The sequence below is a fragment of the Mya arenaria genome, chromosome 4 (genome assembly GCF_026914265.1).
Source record: "Mya arenaria isolate MELC-2E11 chromosome 4, ASM2691426v1".
NCBI lineage: Eukaryota > Metazoa > Mollusca > Bivalvia > Myida > Myidae > Mya > Mya arenaria.
Window position 1 is genome coordinate 38395217 of NC_069125.1, and position 17971 is coordinate 38413187.

General features: G+C 34.2%; 1 protein-coding gene across 2 annotated transcripts; it reads left to right on the forward strand.

Annotated features, from left to right (window-relative positions):
- The first annotated feature begins 2024 nt into the window (after positions 1 to 2024).
- On the forward strand, positions 2025 to 14268 carry LOC128232162 (nuclear receptor subfamily 1 group D member 1-like). 2 transcript variants are annotated; one of them, XM_052945567.1, is made up of 8 exons: positions 2025 to 2074; positions 4125 to 4924; positions 5984 to 6128; positions 6425 to 6681; positions 7201 to 7519; positions 8359 to 8583; positions 9017 to 9241; positions 9521 to 14268. In XM_052945567.1, the coding sequence occupies exons 2-7, from the start codon at positions 4181 to 4183 to the stop codon at positions 9238 to 9240; spliced, it is 1914 nt and encodes a 637-aa protein (XP_052801527.1). In that variant the 5' UTR covers positions 2025 to 2074; positions 4125 to 4180; the 3' UTR covers position 9241; positions 9521 to 14268. The 2 variants fall into 2 exon arrangements, with proteins under 2 accessions (XP_052801527.1, XP_052801526.1); XM_052945566.1 differs by having other exon boundaries at positions 9017 to 14268.
- Positions 14269 to 17971: the final 3703 nt, after the last annotated feature.

A 17971-nucleotide genomic window follows, 5' to 3' on the forward strand; every position in this document is an offset into this window, starting at 1 on the left:
GTTGTTGATTAAGGATCTAGCCAAGACGGCGCAAAACTAAAACGGTTTGAATCGCAATATATGATATACAGATGATCTCCCCTTAAAAAAGTCTGCAAAATGTGGTATTTTTAAAAATAAATGTGTGTGTGTGCGTGCGTGCGTGCGTGCGTGTTGCGTGCGTGCGTGCGCACGTGTGTGTGTAAAATATATAAGTGTCAAGATACGATAATCTTTATTTAACGACGGTTACATTCAAACACAGTAATATAAGAGCTATAAGCTATTGTTCGACAAAACTATCAAAGATTATCCAATAACAAACAAACAAGCATCCTGGAAACAGGAGTGTTGATTTAAAAAAATATATATATATATGCAAAAACTACAGTATGACTAAAGACAAAGATAAGATAAGATAAGATAAGATAAGATAAGATTTATTTAAAGTCGGCAAGACAGATATACAGACAACATAAGCTCTGATGAGCTTTTATAACCGACTATTTAACAAATTATATGGATAAAATATATAAATTAAGCAGCTACAAAAGAGTAAAACATTAACATACATGTATCGTTGTCCCATCATTAAGATTCCATTATCATTTCAATACTAGCAAATCATTATACGTACGTTGCTTGCATTGAATAATTTATTACATAACTAATAATTTTAATGTTAATTTAATAGTGGAAAATAGCTTACTACATTTAGGTATTAACGTTGTCACAACGTTGTGACAATGTTATGCAATAAGTGTACGGTGTCATGACACAACCTTCTCATAACGTTATAACTAACATCATGTGTTTGCGAGGTCATGCAACGCAGTGAATACCCCGGTGCTTTTTGTCCTTTGGTCCAGCGAAGGCTATACTGCAATAGGAATTAACCGCTACTGTGATGTGAGGGCAAATTACAACAATTCGGAAGGGACTTGTATACTTGTACGGCGCCTTTTTCCTTCTCTTTTTACACATGACGGCGAATCAAAGCATGGATATACCATCTCAGACCATTGGCTACTTTCCATCTTTATAGGGTTTGAAGCTGAATGGTTTGTGATTTCAAAAACCACAAAACATGTTGGATCTACTTGAACTACTTTTTCACATTTTCACCGTATTGTTTGTACTCCTACACCGTACCCTATGTGGTTACTATATCGAATACACAGTTGTTACGTTTAACCAATTAGTACACATGTGGAACTTTCTCCCCATATATACTGCAGTATATGGTGTTGCGGGAAGTGAAGCACTAGAATTCAGTGTTAATTGGTCAATAGTTAATTCCTGTGCCCATTGGTCAATTGGCTGTAAATTAAATAGAAAAACCATTTAGTGGTATCTAACCTACATACACAGTCGTTTCAGTGGATTTACTCTTTTTTTTTCTTTTCTTTTTTTTGAGGGGGGGGGGACGGCTCCAGGATTTGGCGTGAGGGGGCGTTACTTAGGGGCGTGAACTTTTGACTAATGACTTACGCACCTTCTTCTGAACCGAAATAAATTTGGTTTTAAATGTTGGCAGGGGAGGGGGACGGGTACTCCCACAATATTTTTGTTTTACAATTTCTAGTCAGAAATGTTGCATTTGGTATTTGATAACTTTTTTCACTTATATTGAAATAACATGTAAACTTTCAAGAACAGTTGGGGGGTGGGGGGCGCTAGTGATTTCTTCTTAAAATAAGTATAGATTATTGGTCGTTTTAATCAGATTTTTAATTCATGGCTAAACTTACACCTGAGGAAATTTCAATCGGAAATACATCAGTATTGCTCATGTCATTCTTGAAAAAAAAAACACACTTCATTTCCGGACGAAAAGGTTTCCTAAACAGTTTGATCGTTTTCAGTCATACAAACACAAAACACATTTTATTCATATAAGTATCTAAAACAAAATTTATAATCATACGCATTGAGGATTTTAACGCTTTATGACTTTTCGATATGTATTTAGTATTATATCACCAACATAATGGTACGAAGTATCTTGGTACGATATTGCCGTTGTACGAATCCTTGATACTCCGCGAAATAGTTGACTGCTACCTGAAGATTCACAGCTCAAATTGTTTTGATAGTACGTTTTGTTTCATTTTGAGCATATTTCAAGCGTCAAAGCATTTCATTTTCACTTGTTCATGAATGTATACATCCAGTTCTGCGTTGCGTTAGGAATTTTGAAACAAATGACAATAAATGTTCAGTACAATCGTTGTTCCCATTTATGTCACAGATCGATTTTTTGTTGTTATCACATTTTAGTTTTTATGTAAGCTAGTGGAAATGACATAATTTCAATTTTAGGTCATACAATTGGAATTATCTTATTTTCACTAGGTTATTCTAAAATGCCTGAAACAAAAGTAAACTTGAATAAATATGGAACTGGTTAACTAACTAGAGGCATGTATGGCAAATCCTTCAGCTAGGGATAAGCCACAATATAGTCTAAAATTATAGACGTGTTATACTGGTGAAGGATTTGCCATATCAAAAAATGTAAAAAAAATCCGTAAATGTACAATTATTTGGACTAAGCCACAATAATGCGCATATAGGGAACTGTTTTAACATTTGGATATATTCATTTTGTTCCCTTAACGCCAAAAGTCGACTGATCCATACCAATATAAAATATATTTGTCAACTGGTACTCCACAGTACTTAACACTTTACTGTTAAATAAAAACACAAAAGTTACACTTTAATTATTTTAGCCAATATCTTTTACTTATTACACTTAAGTGTTTAATGAAACACATAATAAGTTTAATTTAGATCTACTTCTGTCAATGAAGCATCACCATTTCAAACCGTCTAGCTGTGCCTGTTATCTCCTGCTCGATATACTTAGTGCTGGGATCTGTCATTCTTGGCTAGGAAAACGACAAGTGGGATATGGACGCGTAGAGTCGCCAAATAAAAAATCATCAAAGACTCGGAAGTGGCTGTTTATATGGACTAGCTAGGGATTAGAAGCCCGTATAACACTTCTATTATTTTAAACTAGTGGAGCAACAATAATGAGCTATCAGAGATACTTTTTATTATTTGACATTTCTTGTGTATAGAGTCTGCCATAGTAAAAATATCGTCAAAAGACTTGTTGACGGCCATTTAGGTGGACTTGGAGTTAGTCTAAAAAAATAAACATTCAATACTGGATTCTTCTAATCCCCAGCAATTCTGTAATCCCTACCTCCCTCTTATTGCCATGTACATAGAAAATCGTACTGATCCTTATGTTTTTCAATTTGAAGCAGATGTTCGAATTTCTAAAAATAAACTTTTCGTTAGCCACCGTAACAATGCTGAAGATGACCAAAGAGGCATGTGATCTTTAAATTTAATGTACCTTCATTAAAGCTAAGCAGATTTCAGGTCATGTGGTAGTTTTAAATTGGCATATTCTGCAACTGGTTTACAACTAATATGCTGTGAAATGTACAAATCAAAATGATTTTATAGAAGAAAGACAGTCTATGAAATTTGTTGTCTGTAAACAAGGTCAAAGAAAAGATTCTTTGATTTTGGTAGAGAATGTGACAAAATGACAGAGAGGCGGTAACTTCTCAATGCTGAAGATTAAATGTTGTAAAAATTTAATATACAGTTCTTTGTTCTACAGTTCTTTGTTCCTATAAATGTGTGTTTTATATCCTCCCAAAGCAATAATTCATTTACTGCACCCACATAAAATGTCTTGCACCCCCAAAATTTTACCGAGAGGTTGCATGCACTCCATGGAACAAATGTATGGTACCCTGTGTATGCTTGTAAGAATGATTTCATGTGCCAAACACACACTAATACATTGCATACTTTTGACGACAATGGTAACTATAGTATATAAAATCTGAACTCCTGCCTTTTCCAGAACTGTGGCCACAACCACGAAACACTAGCTCTTTGTAAACCAGTTGGCATATTATTACCCATGTGATACACATTACAAAACAGAATTATATATTTGATAGGTACCATCATGATTTGACCTAATACCATCACAGGTACAGCAAAGATGTTCTTTCATCATCAGCTTTTTCAGTGTGGTATTTATTTTGTAGAATGGCAATACGATCATTCATACAAATAATAGTATAATTATAAGTATGTACACATTTCAGGCAGGATGGACATTATCTGATGACAGACATACTCTGACAGAAACTCGAATATTGACATGTATGAACACAGTGGACAGCCAAAGGATGCTGAGCACATCTTCAAGGAACATGCTGGTCCAAATTCGGATGCTTCTAATGCGCGAATTTTCACACAGATCCCAGAAAGTAGCTTTAGAGAGCAAGCAGAGCTATCTCCTTCCAGTGGCACTGTGTTTGAAGATGTTATGATCAGATCTAGAAAGTTTAGTCCTGAGGACGTTCAGCTCACAAGCCAAATTATCTCATCCATACGGGAAAGATTGTATTCGGAATCATTTGTAGAAAGGCCAAACGGCACATCTTATACAACCGATTCCATATCGCATGAAAGCAGTACAAATGGTAATGCCTCCCAGAACTCAGATCATTCACCATTGACGTTTTTTTCCGGCAACCAGTCTGAAATTCAAGATAGCATATTTTCCAACTCAACCTTCGCAGAATCTAACAACTCAGTCTCAAAGACTGAAAGCCAGCCCTCTGAAACCACTGCGGAGATTCTCAAAGGCCTAAATCCAGATAGTACAACTTTCCCGAGTGATTTCTCTCTGGAAGAGATACCAAAGTCAGACGTAGTTGACATTGTACCAGACTCAGTGCCTGACGAAAGTGCCATCAATAGTCCAGAGTCAACCAACAGGGTTATACCTGCTGGACGGTCAAAACCTGGGAGGCTCAGAAATATGTTGCCACCTTGCAGAGTTTGTTGTGACCATGCATCAGGATTCCATTATGGAGCAAACACTTGTGAGGCTTGCAAAGTAAGGTTTAAGCTTTAAGATTGTCTGTTTATCAGAAAAACAAAACATGCAGTGTTGTAGCTCGGTGTCGCCATCAGCATTGTTGTTTTGCTAAATTTTAACCCTCGCTATAACTAAAAAATGCATTCAAAGTATTTAAATAAAACTTACGTACCCATGTTGCCAGATACAATACTCACATGTATCGAACAGTGCAACTCTTACTAATATTATTGGGTTATGCCTCAGGTTTGACTTGGAAAAAAGAACAAATGAACATAAGTGTTTGCTATACTATGTTCTTGTTCCATATAAGTTTTCTTCTTATTTTAACATAAGTCAAAGACCTTCTGAGATATTAGGATTATTTACTCTGTAGAGGATACTGCACAGTCTTGTGTAGTAAGATAAATCACTTTTATAAAATATTTGTTAATTTATTTCCTTTTGTCAACTGAAAAAATGTAAGAGCAATTGCTTGTGGTGCTCTTCCTGTCTTGTAAAGTTAATCAAGTGCCTTAGATTTTTGAAGTTTTCAGTGAAGCATGATCTTAAAGGGACTGTACACCAGATTGGCACCAAAAAAAGTTTTTTTCTGTAATGAATCTCAGGACAATTCTTAAATAAATTGTGTTACGCTTTTATATCATACATGTACCTAATTGTAAAATAAGTACCAAAATGTAAAAAAAAATTGTGTCAGAGACCGGGTTTGAACCCGTTTCGCCCAAATTGCAGTCGAGCGCTGTATCTACTGAGCCACGAAGGATTACTCTAAATGAGTGGTATATATATAAGCTATATACCTAACTTTGTAATATCACGTGATAACATCGACTAGCCAATCACGCATAAGGAATGAATTCTACTAGGTAGACATACCCAGTAAACTTTTTTAATGGAAAAATACGAAATAACTGCTAAACTTAAATAAATTGTAAACCATGTGGTACTTCAGTTTGTAAGTTTCAATGCATTGTACACATAAATACCAAGTTTATGTCAGTTTTCAACAATTTTCTTTTTTTCTTGCATGTGGGATAGTAGTTAATTATAACAAAACTAACTTTTCTCCCATAGGGTTTTTTCCGCAGGAGCCTCAAGAAGGAGCCCATCGAGTATAAATGTAACGGGGACAACAACTGCTCAATACAGAGTGGGCGCAGAAACAACTGTGCTTTGTGCAGATACAAGAAATGCCTGGCTGTTGGCATGTCAAAGGATGGTTAGTTGTGTAGCTGAGTTTGTACCTGTACTTTTAAAAACAGTTTTGTATGTAAGTCCTATCAGTTAATTCCTAATTTGGAATGATATTTACTTGAGTGTGCGTGCTTATAGAAAGATTATTTTTTCTCTGTTTTTGTTAAATGGAAAATTATGTTATGCCCTGTGATCAAGTCAGTAATACCAGAAGGCCTTTGGGATATATATGCATGTAAAATGTTGTCTTTTGTTTAGCTTTATAGATAAGGTTTTAATCACTTGTATTAAGTATATTTCACTTTCCATTTTCTATTTCAGCAATCAAAACAGGACGATATACGCATGAGAAGCGAACTCAGGATATAATGGAGGTTAAGAGGTTGGAGGGTGGGCCAGTCCTCACATCAGCACCTGTACGTGGCCGGAGAGGCCATTCCCCACCCCAAGATATCTTGTTGGACCCAGAAACTACTCAGATCCTTGGGCAGCTCTATAGTGCTCATAAGGAAATTTTCCAACGCTGGCATATGAGTGTAGACTCGTTAGCGTATGACCATATCAACAAACAATATGCTGTAAGATTGAGAAGATATGTTTGTCCTTACATTTAATAAGAAAGTAAATTTTAGTCAACTGCTTTAAACAAACTCTTTGGGACAAGCAAAATGTAAACCTTATATCTCGTCTTTTGGATGAAAAAGCCAAATTTACACTAGCACCTAGCATTAAAAAAGATCAAGAAGCCTTGCTATAAAAAATACACAATTTGAGGTAGCTCAGAAAGCATTTTCCAGTGCTTGGTTTGTGGGCTTGTGCTTTGACCACTGTATATATCGATTTATCAGACGAACAAATCTGTTGGTAATGCATTGGACGTCTTTAACTGGGTGTGCACACAGCCCACCCAAATCCCAAGTCACATTTCCAGCAGTCTAAAGGGCAGCACTGTGTGATGCTGTGGTCAAAAGGCCTTTAAGAAACACTAATGTATACACCCTTATGTGAATATTGAATATTGAATTATCCATAAACAATTATTGTTTTTCTAAGGGTGAAAGAAGGCATATTTGTAAATATTTCCAAATATATTTCAGCAAAAATATCAACGTCAGAAGGAAGTATCATCAGCTAAAACATCCTCACAAACAGGAGGGAAAAATGGTACAGGACATGATGAGGTTTCCATACAACATCACTCAACAGACTGTACGGAAAGGAGAGATGGTTTAAACGGTACACGAATGCCTGGTAACACAGGTAGTGATGCAAACAGGGTAGGACAACATCCGGAGGAGATCCAGAACTCACTTGTTTCTCACATGGAAATTGTGATCATGGGCTTTGTCAAATACGCCAAGTCTTTACCTGGCTTCACCAACCTGAACCTGAATGACCAGGCAGCTCTCATTAAATGTAAGATCTTTGTTATCCGATTGTTAATAAATACATGAGTACGGTAGTATTTCCCCAAGGGCCTTATCAGGTGTCCGTATGACATCCCTTTACAGACAGAGTTGGATTCCAGACATGCTTTAATTGGTCCAACATGCCTAATCCAGGTTTGCGACATGTCATTAAAGTTATGAAATAAACCATGAACCTGATCTTAATTCAATTTTACCTGCTGAAAGGCTGTTAGGTTTGTGCTCCATATAGTGTTAGGGTGTTCACAGATTAACTAGCATTGCTCCATTCAGTGTTGGCGTGTTAACGGATAAATTAGCATTGCTCTATTCAATGTTGGGATGTTAACGGATTAAATAGCGTGATTGCATTTGGGGCCCTTAGGATAGAGGTCAAGGAAAAACAGAATCTTATTTAGAAAAGAAAAAAACAGTTGAAACTGAATAACTATAGTCGGGGTTGATATATTGCATCCAAACTTGGTATAAAGGAAAAGGCTAATGAGACCTTTCGTGTGTTTTTGGCCCCTAAGGTAGAGGTCAAGGTCACTGTAATTAAGAGAAGAAAAACTGAATAACTTTAGTTAGTGTTGATATATTGTGAGCAAACTTGGTATATAGAAAGAGCTCAAAGTAGGACTTTCATTTGATTGCTTTTGGGGCCCTTAGGGTCAATGTCACTTTTACAAAAAATAGAAAAACAGTCAAAACTGAATTTCATAATAACGGCTGAAGTTTTTCAGGCAATCATTGAAAGCCTGGTTTGGTTGCATTGTGGCATTTCTTGTTTCTGTTTATATAGGTCACCATTCAGTTCTTCTGTAGATAATAAGGCTGCCTGCATTTCAGCTGCCCGGTTTGACGTGTGGATGTTAGGCGGGATCAACTTTTTCAACATGACCCTGGGTGTGGTGACAGGCCCACTTGGAAACAGCTTCCATATGGAAGAGCTGCAGGCTGTCATTGACCCTGGCTTTGTAAAAAGTGTGTTCTCTTTCTGCTGGTCGGGGCAACAGCTTGCCATGAGTAAACAGGAGATTGCCATCCTGCAGGCCATTGCGCTGACATTCTCTGGTTAGATTTTCACATATATACATCAGTGTAAAATTGTCATGGAAGCTTTGATGAAATGTGACACAATTATTATGCTAGTGTATCTTTACATTTAATTTTTCTTTAAATTTTGATGTTTTCACATTTCAGACAGGATTTGCCTTATTCATTTTAAATAAGTCATTGTTTAATGCTACAATATTTCATAAAAAAATTTTTTATAAGAATCTTTTTTACAATTTATACATGACTGTGTCTTACTAGTTTATTGGAATATAAGTTTTTATAAATCATTGACTGAGATTATTTAAAATGTTTAGTGAAAGTCAGTCAAAATTGATATTGATTGGTCAGTGTAAAATCTGAATATAAATTAATTTTTTTAATGTAACTATTCAACTGTTTTGGGTGAATAAATCACTATCATTTTAAGTAAAATCCCATTTGTTTCCAGACCGTTGCAAACTTGACAGACCAACTCTTGTTGACGAGATTCAGTCTAGACTGGTATCCTGCCTGGAGCGGATGACGCCAAGTCGACGACGCTTTGCCAAGCTTATGGACATGCTTGTACGTGTTCGTAGCCTGTCGGAGTGGGACGCCAAAGTTGCCCAAGATATTCTCATGTGGTCTCAGATTCAGCAGAATCCTCTTATCGTTGAAATCCTGTCCTTTTGAGGTATCCGATACATAACTGAGCTAGCTATTCCATTATCCTTAATGTTAAATATAGAGGCCTAGTGACCCTTACAATATTTGTAACCCATCTGCTTCAGAAGAACATAAAATTTCCTGTAAATTTCCTATTAGACGCACTAATGGACAATCAGGTAGTCTTTTTAGAGGTATATTTTTCAATTCTTCAACTTGAACAATGCTTTATATACCTTAACTCTCAGCTATAAAAAATGAAATTGTTCAGATGAAAAAAAAAACCATCGCTGCTTTTTGTTTGCAGTGTATAATGCATCTTCTCCGGTTGCTGACATCATGCATATAAACCCATACCCTAACTTTTAATTGAGGTTACACGCCATCTACATTCTACATAAACATTTCTCATACTTGGCAAAAGTTGTGTATTGAAGCCATGTATCCAGACAATTATACTGATTTACGCACCAGGGGGTGTTTACAGCTATTCTTAAGTGGATACTGATGGCTGATTGGTCAGTCGCGGGCTTTTACTTAGCCTAGCATCTAGGTGATGGGTAATTGTTACAAGCATAGTCGGTATTTCATATTTATAAATCTATATATGATTGCTGAATGGGGAAAAGTGGTTCTTATTTGCATGTATACCGGGTAGTTCTCAAAAAGACAGGCGTCTCATAGGACATTTACAGTAATTCAAATGCCATGCAATACTATTGACTAATTATACTAGTGGCAAGATTATGCACCAGTAATTTTGTTAGTTACTTTGTTAATATATTTATAGTTTTTCTTTTACATTTGGGTGCTGTGCACCTTTTTGTTGGCATGTTTTCATGAGCGACATAACTTTATGCATGTTATACATTTAGCTCCATAAAAATCAAATCAACAAAATTCTTTGGGCTAAAGCTGCACTCTCACATATTGATTATATTGGCAACTTGTTTTTCTTCTTGAAATGAGCCATTTTTTGCGTAAATGTCTGGAAACCAGTGATATAAGAGTGCTGACAAAAGAGTCAATCACATATATATGTTCTAAAATTGATTCTTTATAACTTAAAGCGTTAATAACGTTTTAAGAATAAAAAAAGAAATTGGCGATTTACCAAACAATTAAGATCTGTTTTATTGTAAGTTATCTTATATGGCTGTATGAAGGCACTGTCAATCTGTGAAAGTGCAGCTTTAATGCCAGAAGGTATAAAATGATATAAAAATATAGAAACGTTTTGGTATACTCTAGCACTAACCCCACAAAGTTATTCATGATTGAGTTTCATAGCAAGATTTTTTATACTCTTATAAATCTTGTTAACAACCTATGCGTATTTTAAAAAGTGACAATGATCGAATAAAAAGATATTGACCATTGTTTTGATCATTTGGTAACATGAAAAAAATTATTGATCTTTCAGAAGTCATTGTTTAAGGAGGAATTTAATTCAACAAGTTAAGGAAATGTTTTGGTAAACGAGTCTTTGATAAACTTACTGACATATTTTCTGGATGAGTTTTTTTAACTTTTTATTTTCATTGCTACCGTATTACCATTCAAATGCATTTAAATGGGCATTAATAAACATAATATTTCATTTCATTTCTGATCTGTTTTCCCATGTAATTTTTGACATTCATTGGAATGAACTCTGCTTATAATATCCTTAATTAATAAGATTCTCTGTTTTAATTACCTTGGGAAAATAGGTTACCTTGGTAATAATTGTGCTCATAACACCTTACATTTTTGCACCCACCCCATCAACTTTTTGAGCCCAATTATACAAGTTCATAAAATGCATGATTTAAATTTAACAATATTTAATACAGGGTCTCTTTGACTGAAGCCAAATTAAAAAATAATGACTGTTTAGAAATTCTGTCAGCTTCAATTGTTTGTACATACATGTACATGTTCCTGGTTATAATAAAAAAATTGTGATCTGCCTTTCTTACAGGTAAATATCTTTAAGTTAGGTTAATTCTTATATTTCATTCAACCCTATTTTAATGGTTTACTTAAGAATTAAAATGATACTTAATTATAATTGTGGTAACATTCATGCTACATGTATTATGTATGTAATTGTTGTGTCAAACTTCATTTGTCACCTTTTGTAACCAGACTATACAATATATATTCTGTAGAGTAACCACACTTATGTAGCATGAGTTCCTAGCTGACATTTATAATCTAAATGAAAAAATGGGTTAAATTTTGAATGAGTAGCGAAATAATTATCTAAATAATGGAAAGTAACTCTTCCAACTATGAAGGAAATGTTGATCCTTTAGCTGTTTTGAATTCTATTAAAATGCAGAAAATACATCAACAAACATATGTTTAATAACATTATGCACCAGTCAATTTTAACCCCCCCCCCCCCAGGTCCGAGAAATAGCGGGGACTTTGACTTTCGGTCCAGCCAACCCCCGCTAAAATCACCACCCTGCGGGGACGAACAGATAGTAAAATTCCCGACAAATGCCCCCGCACCCCAGGGACCCTAGGTAAGCCCCATTCCCTGCTATATTTAAAGCGAAGATAAAACCACCGCGGTCATCCGGCACTGCGGGGCCTTCTGAAAGGTAAAAACACAGCCCATTTCCCCGGCTACCCCTGGTATACCCCCGGACCTGGAGGGTCCATGGTTACAATTGACTGGTGCATTTTACAGACCAGAACAGAAGATTTATTTTATCTTATGCATTACAAGCTTATCTTACTGGTAATTACTAGCTTGAAGGAAAAAAAAAACCTAGTTAACCGCTTTGGGCCGTTAGATCACATTTTAAAAATTGCTATGAGATATAAATAGTCAGGCTAGTATGTTTATATGGTATTATACACAAGAATATAGAAATTTGGGCTAGAGCTTGTTAACCTTAATTTCTTACACTATGACCATATTGGTTGTATATAATGAGTTCTAGGAACTTGTTAAACTTCTGTCTTTGTTGCCATGTGATCTGTGATCTCATTAAAGCATTTTACACAATACATGTGCAGGGCCTGTATTCATGAAATATTTTAGAGTATTATTTTAGCTTTGTTCAAAGATTAAAGATGCACTTTTACCCCCAAATAAGATTAATAATATTGTTTTAATGTTCCAAAAAAGATGAATAAATGTCGAAAAACATTGTTTCTTATGAAGGATACCGAGTTTGATTTTATAGAGATGAGCATAAAACATGGTATTTCAACCTTATGAGACCATAGTAACCACAGTAAATCTTTTAGCATTCATCAATCATTTAATATTTTTGCACTTTCTGCTATTAAATACATGGTTTTCAAAATTTTCGACGGGGTTGTTTTGTGAATATGTGCAAAGGGGAGGTATACATAAAAATCTTAAGTCATTTCTTAACTTAAGTCAATGTCCTAAAATATACATATTTAAATTAAAAGTAAAGTACATGTATTTTATTACATAGAAGTATATTATTTTAATCAAATTATACGATTAGTTAAAAACTTAACTTAAGAAAATGTCTTCAGTGAAGAAATGAAATAGGATGTTTTATGAATATGGGCCCAGAACTCCAGTGATTTTATTTCTGTAGAATGTGCTGTAAATATTGTTATTTTTGTCTTACTTTATATGAATACAATATATACCAGACACTAGCAATACAATTTTATAACATGTATTTCATAATATTTCTATTTATATCATTACTGTTATATTCCTTTAAAAATATTGTTCTGATTTAAAATGAAATACGGAAACCAGAAAAAAGGTGTGTATTATATGATAGTTGGTTAATCTGTGGTATTGCAAATGTGATGTATCTTTACACAAACGACCCCACAGATTAATCGACTAACATACTATTCCAATATATTACCATGTATTATGAACAACTGGTTGATTGGTTGTTGGGTGACTGTTTATAAAGATTGAATTACGTTTAATTGTATTTTGATTGAAGTTTACTTTCTACATTATAACATATCAGATTAATATGTCACAAAACAATCTGATGACTTGAACATAAAGAAAACTTGATTTATTTTAAACAGCAGCACTATACTTCTATTATAATTTAGGGCCTTTCCCGGGGTTTTCCTCACAGTTTTATGGCTATCAAAAATGTGTGATTATCAACGAATCCGATTCAGTCTGTTTCGATGCTTGAGACTTCATTGAAAAACACATGCATTACTGAATCGGACGGTGTGTCAAATAAGACAATAACTCTTTAATTTGTCAATGGAAAAAGTAAGACAGTTGGTAAAGTTGTGATTTTAGTTCATTTAAAGCTACATGTAGATAAAATTTAGATTAAAGATGTTTAAAGTGTTCAGCCTTTTATCAAAACCCTTAGTTCCTCAGTAGGTGCTTTGGTTTGGTTTTGTGTAACCTTAATTGATCAAATAAAATAGTTATACAGAATACAAATTTCTCAGCACTAATTACATCTGTTTGTTCATAACTTTTAACATCTTTTGAAAAAAAAACAAGACCAAATGTTTTATTTGGCAAAATGTTTAAAACTCCAAAATCTTAGGTATTGAACCAACCATTGCAATTGACCAAACATCTGTCGACTTTCGTCATGAGAGCTTTAAAGCTGCACTCTCACAGATTGAATGTTTTGACAACTTTATTTTTTTGCGAAAATCCATAGAAACCAGTTATATTAGACTGCTGATCGCAGATTTTTATATTTAAGTACAAAAAATGATGTTTTATGCATTTTTCTTTAACCGTTAGTAACGGTTTAAGCCATAAAACATTTATTTTGAACGGGAATATGAAAATCTACGATCTGATTTTTTGTCAGCAGTCTTATATCATTGGTTTGCAGATACCTACGCAAAAATTTGCCCTTTCTAAGACAAACCATAAAAAAGTTGTAAATATGGTAAATCTGTGAGAGTGCAGCTTTAAATCAAAGGTTATCAAGTGAATCAGAGTACTGCTTATACTACACGAAAACACATAAGAACATTCACATTTAGAGACTTAATCTACATGTATAGTTCTTTGATAATCCTCTAAATGTAGTTTGTCTTTGTGAAATATTGTTATTTATTAAAGATGAATCATAAATCTGCAACCAATATGTGTTGCAAAATACTGTATGCTGTATTCCAATCCACTGGAAATACTCCAATGACGTAAGGTTGTAACCGGTTTTTATTGTGCAATGTTAAAATTACGTAAAAAAAAAAATGTGTTATTTTAATAAATGTAGTTTATTATGTTATTACATGTCTTGGATGCGATTTTAACCACTTATGTATATAATAAAAGTGTTTTTAGTACTGCGTTTTAATCCGGAATATTGCATTCACCTCTCTCCTGATATGAAGAAAGTAAATGCCTCGTAAAATCCAAATCTGCAGAAATCTGCGAAAGAAACCTTCCTGATCAAAAGGCAGTGCTAATAACCATGTTTTATTTTTTTGGATGCATTACCAAAAAAATCATCCTAATTTTGTAATTTAAACCCTTACATTAACCAGTAAATTTGTGTGCATCGTCAATCTAGCCCCTGAAATGCGACACTACCTGGTAACTACGGATACTGATCATTATGGGCATGTATCTGTGGTGATTGTAATTTTATGATGAAAAAAAATGGCCTTAAAAGAATAATATAATACACTTATGAAGAGATTTTAATATTGATATAAAGAAACTATCACAAAGTAACACAATCTTTAAAAAAATGAGAGATCTTTTATTTCTTAAATTTTGTGTTGTTTTATATTCTTATATGATGATCGATTGGGCAGCTTTGTTCATGATATTGTTATATAGTTAAAAAGAGAATTTTGTTGATTTTGCACATTTTATATAATATTATGTATTTTGTATTTATAATTTATAGTATATTGCTCAATGAATCATGTATGTACTAATTATGAAAATGGTTATCTTTTGAAACGTCACCCCCTTAGTTACCTAAGGGGCAATTCCATGACAGTTTCAGATAAAATATTGAATTGAATAACAAACAGTTGATATCATTTTGTACATATTTTTCTGATTACCCATACTGTTTATATTCATATTGCATCTTTTGTCAACTAATGAACCATTTGCATCCCTGCCTGAATAGTGTTCTATTTATTTTAAATTGTCAAAAAAAGGATTGCTTTAGTTGAAAGATGTTTGTTTTGAATAATATCAGCATATAGCCGTCTGAAACAATCTATACAAAAGAAATTGATATAAACCAAAAGATATTTAAAAAAAAAATCAAATAATTAAAAAAGAAATACCATATCTAAACTCAAAGATCACTTCTTTGACGATGTTGTGTTCAATAGATGAGAAAAAATTGTGGTACTATTTTTTGACTCAAATAAAGAAAAAAAATATGCCTGACTTTACTTAAAATGCTGTAGATGTATGTGATCCATATAATACCATCATTAACTTTTTAAAATTTTAATTTTTTATATCTCTCACTCTATTGTAACAAGAATATTATTGTGGTTTTCAATATTTGTTTGTTTCTTAGCCTCTGCCCTCATGCAATAAAACCGGGCCTTCATAGATTTTTGAGTAAAGGATTTATATTCAACTTATGATATGTCTATTTCCTTAATGATACACGTAAATTATTTAATATAGATTGTTAAGTTTGTCAATTAAAAAACCGGTGTTTATAATCAACTGTTTCATTGAAATGGTATGATACCTTATCTTCTTTTTTTCAACGTACTGTTAATCTCTAAAACAAAAAAGGCTTTTGTTACTCTTTTGTAATTTTTGTTGTTGTTATATTGTAAATAAGATAAAATCATTTCAAATTTATATCAAACGAGTTCTGGCTAACTTTGAAGAGTTAACCAGTTTAAAACAATTGAAAACTGTGATTGTGTACATAAAAAATAAAGTACTGATAATAATTAAATGTATAAAAAACACCTTGTTGTTTAGTAAATGGTCATTATTGTTGTTATTTGCAGTTTCCCTAAACAGATTTTTTTCTAGTGGGTAGTTAAGTGAGGAAAATATATGGTAGGTAGGTCAGGATATTTTTTTTGTCTAGTATCATTTTTTAGCTAAAAAAACTGTCACAATTTGGTCTGGTACACTAATGCATCTTCCATGCAAGAAACTATCCCAAAATGTATCCCTAAAGAAAAATAGGGTGCAAAAATAGGGTAGTTTGGGAAACAGGAAACACTTATTTGCTGTTTTCCTCCCATGGAAAGAGCATTGTTTATTAATTTTGTTTTACTCCATCGGAAAGAAACGTCTGTAGGGCTATTGCAAAGATAGCCTAACTTCTAAAGCAGCTACATGTATATTTGATTAGTCTCACTTGGTTATTAAGAAAAAGGGTGGGGGGGGGGGGTTATTGCTTTGCACATGTCCATCTCTCGGTTGGTCTGTCAGTAGACCAAATAGTGTCCGATTGGTAACTGGAGTACCTTAGGCCGGAGGTAGGGAGGTTGGTGCTGATTTTGAAGTCGAAGATGTTAAAGGTCACGTTTGTGGTGACCTTGGAAACAAAAAGCTTAATTTGTCCGATTGATAGATTATGATTGGTTCTCAAACATGGTAGGGGGGTTGGTCTTGATTTTAAAGTCAGTAGGTCAAGTTCGCTGTCGTGGGTGACCTTGAATCCGGTTGGAAACGTGAGTATACTTTCTCATACAGGCCTCATACCTAGCACAGAGGTTGGCCATAGCAAACGACCCCTATTGATTTTGAGGGCAAAAGGTCTTGGATCATGGTTTCGGTGACCTTGGTCACAAAAGCCTTATCTGATTGATAAACAATAGCATGGTTGAGCGTATGGTCCTTAAACATGATGGGGAGGTTCGGCATGACCGGGAGATGACTTCTACTGATTTTAAGGTCAATAGATAAGAGGCCATGAAGGCCTTGGAAACAAAATCCGATTGGTAACTAAAGTATGATAAGTCATGCGGTCAAAATGATCAGCATACGACCCCTTTTCATATTTAGGTCAGTATGTCATAGTTCATAACCTCTTGCACATGTCCACTTGATCAATATAAGTGCACGGCAATTCGAGACTGCGTCTATCAAAACGACCAGGATAACGTTGTCAAATTGTCCGGAAAACGTTTTTCTAGTTTAAGAAAACCGAGAAGAAAGTATCTCTACTTCTTTAACACAGCGTAAGTACAACGTAAGCATAGCATTGTCCATTTTTTAAATTTGATTATCATTTTTATACTCGGAAATCATTACAAGATGCTTGTATTGAATTAATTACAGAGACTGTGAGTACCGAGTACTGCCTGACTAGGCCCTGAATCTCATATATTAGTCAATATTGATTCTAAAGCATGGCAGTTAATGTTTGCGATATACAATCATTTCACTTCCGGTTATATTTTAGATAAAGAAAAAATACAAGCAACCATAGATTTATCTCAAAGAGGAAAGTGCGGTCATTTATTTTACATATAAGTAATCAACACGTTCATGCTACATTTACATGGGGTCACCAGGCATCGGAATTTAAAATAAATGTCAATAGCTCATTGAGATGAATATGATATTTTTTGATCGGATACCTTAAGCTAGGTCTTATGTTTGCGGGACTTTTTACACCCTTAAGTCAATATTGCTACACAAACTTCTTGAAACGTAGTTAGAATGCTTGTCCCATTGTCTATTTGGTTCAAAAACTATCTGTAGGTCACTTTGTCAAATACTCGAAATACCTTGTTAAGCAGTATTGACCGAGTGCTCCAATTAATTACTCAGTATAACCTTGAATTATCCCCTTCTTTTCGTTATTGGGCA

What these genes read in the sequence shown, in the direction of transcription:
- LOC128232162 (XM_052945566.1), top strand. Translation starts at nt 4,181, where the DNA reads ATGTATGAACACAGTGGACAGCCAAAGGATGCTGAGCACATCTTCAAG. An exon ending in ACACTTGTGAGGCTTGCAAA is followed by an intron (nt 4,925 to 5,983) that starts GTAAGGTTTAAG and finishes TTTCTCCCATAG; the next exon opens with GGTTTTTTCCGCAGGAGCCT. An exon ending in ATATCAACAAACAATATGCT is followed by an intron (nt 6,682 to 7,200) that starts GTAAGATTGAGA and finishes AATATATTTCAG; the next exon opens with CAAAAATATCAACGTCAGAA.